The 3,145-nt window shown below is 65.9% G+C and overlaps 1 protein-coding gene across 1 annotated transcript; it reads left to right on the top strand.

Annotated features, from left to right (window-relative positions):
* The first annotated feature begins 327 nt into the window (after nucleotides 1-327).
* Nucleotides 328-3,145, top strand: LOC144731451 (growth arrest-specific protein 1-like). Its single transcript, XM_078612497.1, has one exon. It carries the CDS (start codon nucleotides 934-936, stop codon nucleotides 1,876-1,878), a length of 945 nt encoding a protein of 314 aa, XP_078468623.1. The 5' UTR covers nucleotides 328-933; the 3' UTR covers nucleotides 1,879-3,145.

The following is a 3,145-nucleotide window of genomic DNA, read 5'->3' as shown; positions in this document are numbered from 1 at the left end:
GTGCCTACTAGGGTAGTGCCAGGCTAGGTGGACCATAAAGCTACTGGGCAGTTGGAGGCAGTCACCCTACAACAGCAGCGAAGGGCAGCGAGATAAGCCACGCTCGCAACAACGAAAGGAGACTCAGAATCCCGGTCCTCTTGAGTTGCGTCAAAGCAAATGAACCACAAACTCTGCCTGGGGTCTCACACCCCCCCCCCGCGACCACCCCCCCCGCGCCCCGCCCCCTCCCTCGTGAAGCCCCGCCCCCACCGCGCGGCCCCTCCCTCCCCCGCGTCGCCATGGCGATGACCCCGCGCTCCTCTCGGCCAATGGGCGCGAGGGGGAGCCCCACAAAGCGCGGGGCTCGCGGGGCCGCGCGCAGAGACTGGGGCCGCGCATCCAAAGTCGCGTCCCCCCTTTCGCTCTCTCTCTCTCACCCCCTTCACTCTCTCATCCCCTTTGCTCTCATCCCCTTCTCTCTCTCGTCCACCCTTCGCTCCCTCGTCCCCCCCGTCTCTCTCCAGGCAGCAGCAGCAGCCTTCACTCCGGCTCGGAGCGAACCACGCGGCCGCGCGCTCACGGGCGGCCGCGCTCGTCCGCGAGAAGCCTCGAGAGGGTGGAGGGGGTCGACGCGGCTCCTCGCTCGCCCGCCCGCCGACTCACGAACTTCGGGCTCCGCTCGGCCGGGCCGACGCGCCCCCCGCGGTCTCCTCCGCGGCCTCTTGGGGTCGCCATTGCCGGCACGAGCGGATCCGACCGGGCCCCCGGCGTGGCGCGGGGAGACCCCGAGCTCCCGCTGCCAGCGACGTGAAGAGCCCCCCCCCCCCACCCCGCCGGTAAGGCCCCGCGTCCCCACGGGACCCGTGGCCGCCTCTTCCTCCTCGCCCGCCGCCGCCGCCGCGTGGCCACGGCGCGACCTGCGGCGCCGGTTGCGGAGGGAGCGCGGCGCGCATGGCCGCGATGCGCTGGTGGCTGTGCGTGACCCTCCTCCTCCTCTGCTGCTGCTGCCGCTTCTGCCGCGGGGCCTCGGGGCTGCGGGAGGAAGGGGAGGCCGCGGGCAGGCGTCCGTGCTGGGAGGCCGAGATCCGCTGCCTGCAGGAGGCCGAGTGTAAGCGCGCCTACAGCCAGTACCTGCGCGCCTGCGAGGGCGTGCTGCGGTCCGCGCCCTGGCGCGACCCCGCGGAAGGCGCAGAGCAGGAGGAGCAGGAGGAGCATGAGGAGGACGATGCGCCTGGGACGCAGTGCCCGAGCCACTGCATCCACGCGCTCATTCGCCTCAACCAGACGCGCAGCGGGCCCCAGCTGGAGAGCTGCGACTGCCGCGAAGACGCGCTCTGCCTGGGCTACAAGCGGATCATCGAGCCGTGCATGCCGCGCACCTACTCGGCGAGGCGCGCCGTGGATGGAGGCGAGGGCGGTGAGGAGGAGAAGGGCGGCCCCATGGGCTGCACCGAAGCCCGGCAGCGCTGCCAGGAGGAGCCCGAGTGCGGCGGGGCGATGGAGCAGTACCTCATGAGCTGCGGCAAACTCTTCAACGGGGCGCGATGCACGGCGGGCTGCCGGGACATCATCGGCCGCATGCTGGCCGTGCCCAGGGCCCTGGCCCTCAGCGAGTGTGTGTGCGACGGCCTGGAGCGGCCCTTCTGCGAGGTGGTCAAGGACAACATGGCCAGGTTGTGCTTCGGCGGCGCGGCCGAGTCGGGCAGCGGCGCCTCGACGGACGATTTCTACGACGACGAGGAACTTCACGGCGACGAGGGGCCCGGCCCGCCGGTCCCCGGGCCGCACGGGCCACGGGCCGCGCTCGGCTCCCGGGGGGCCCGGGTGCGGAGCTCCTACGGGGCCCAGCTCGGCGCACTCGCGTGGGTCGCGTGGCACGCGGCCCACGCTGCGTGACGGAGTCGTCCACCATCCACACTCCCTCATCCACACTCCCTCATCCACACTGCCTCATCCACACTCCCTCATCCACACTGCCTCATCCACACTCCCTCATCCACACTGCCTCATCCACACTCCCTCATCCACACTCCCTCATCCACACTCGGTCCTCCAGCCACTCATCCACACTCCCTCCTCCACACTCCCTCCTCCACACTCCCTCATCCACACTCCCTATTCCAGCCGCGCTGTCCCCACTCATCACCAGGCAGACACGCCGCACAGATGCTTGTCCGTGTTCACCGCCGTGGGAATGTATCACATCGCCCGCGTGGCCACTTCAAAGGAGAGACGTTTATCGCGTGCCTGCACAAGTCTCACGTGCGGGAACGAAGCGGCAGCATCATCACCGCCATCTCGCTCGACTGGGATTCCGAGGACTTCTCACGTACCGCTGATGATGCTGCCGGTACCGCTGATGATGCTGCTGCCACTGCTGGACTCGATGGGATTCGAGCAACGGCGGGGGCACGAGTCGCCCTGACACTGAGTAAACTCCGCGTCGCCACAGCGGCGGCGACTTGCGATGATCCACCTCTCCGGGACCATCACCTGGTTGGTTTACCAGGTGATGGTCCTCGACTCTCGTCTCCCCACGTGGATGCTGCACCGCTGCTCATAATCGCCATCACGAATCGCAGCGAACAGAGCTTGCTCCGAGGCTGTGCGCTTGACCGTGGCTGCGACGGCCGTCACACGAACTCGCCCCGGGGGGCCTCCACTGGGCGAGTCGGCTGGTTTCAAACACGGGAACGAAATCTGGCAAATGATGAGTGGCGAGGGGGGGTCACGCTTATATTTATTTTGTCACCATCGCCATATCGAGTGGAAGCCAACCAATTGTACAGACGCGACGGATGGATCGTCGTGTGCGCTCTTCTGTATAATATGTGCATATGTATATACAAGTATATCTATTTTAAGCCAAGTCAAAATAATGTTTTTACGACCTCGAAATCACGGTGTGTGGCATTTCTTTTTTACTGTATTATTACTGTGGCCAGTAAATGAGTTTGAGTTTCTCCCCGTAAAAAAATCGCATCGAATCTATTGGGAGGCAATGGTGGTGGTGGTGATGATGGGTGGTGAAGGAGGAAAATTCACTCTCCGGGAGTCCCGGGTTCTGTGCGAGGGAGATTCTCGCCTCCGGCGTGAGAGCAGTCAAGCGGCACCAACTCCCTGGACACAGAGCACACACAATAAAAGACCCGCTCCACTCGCA

Source organism: Lampetra planeri, chromosome 39 (assembly GCF_965212315.1).
Source record: "Lampetra planeri chromosome 39, kcLamPlan1.2.h2, whole genome shotgun sequence".
Lineage (NCBI taxonomy): Eukaryota > Metazoa > Chordata > Hyperoartia > Petromyzontiformes > Petromyzontidae > Lampetra > Lampetra planeri.
Note: the sequence above shows the minus strand (reverse complement) of the source record. Positions and strands in the feature narration are given on the sequence as shown.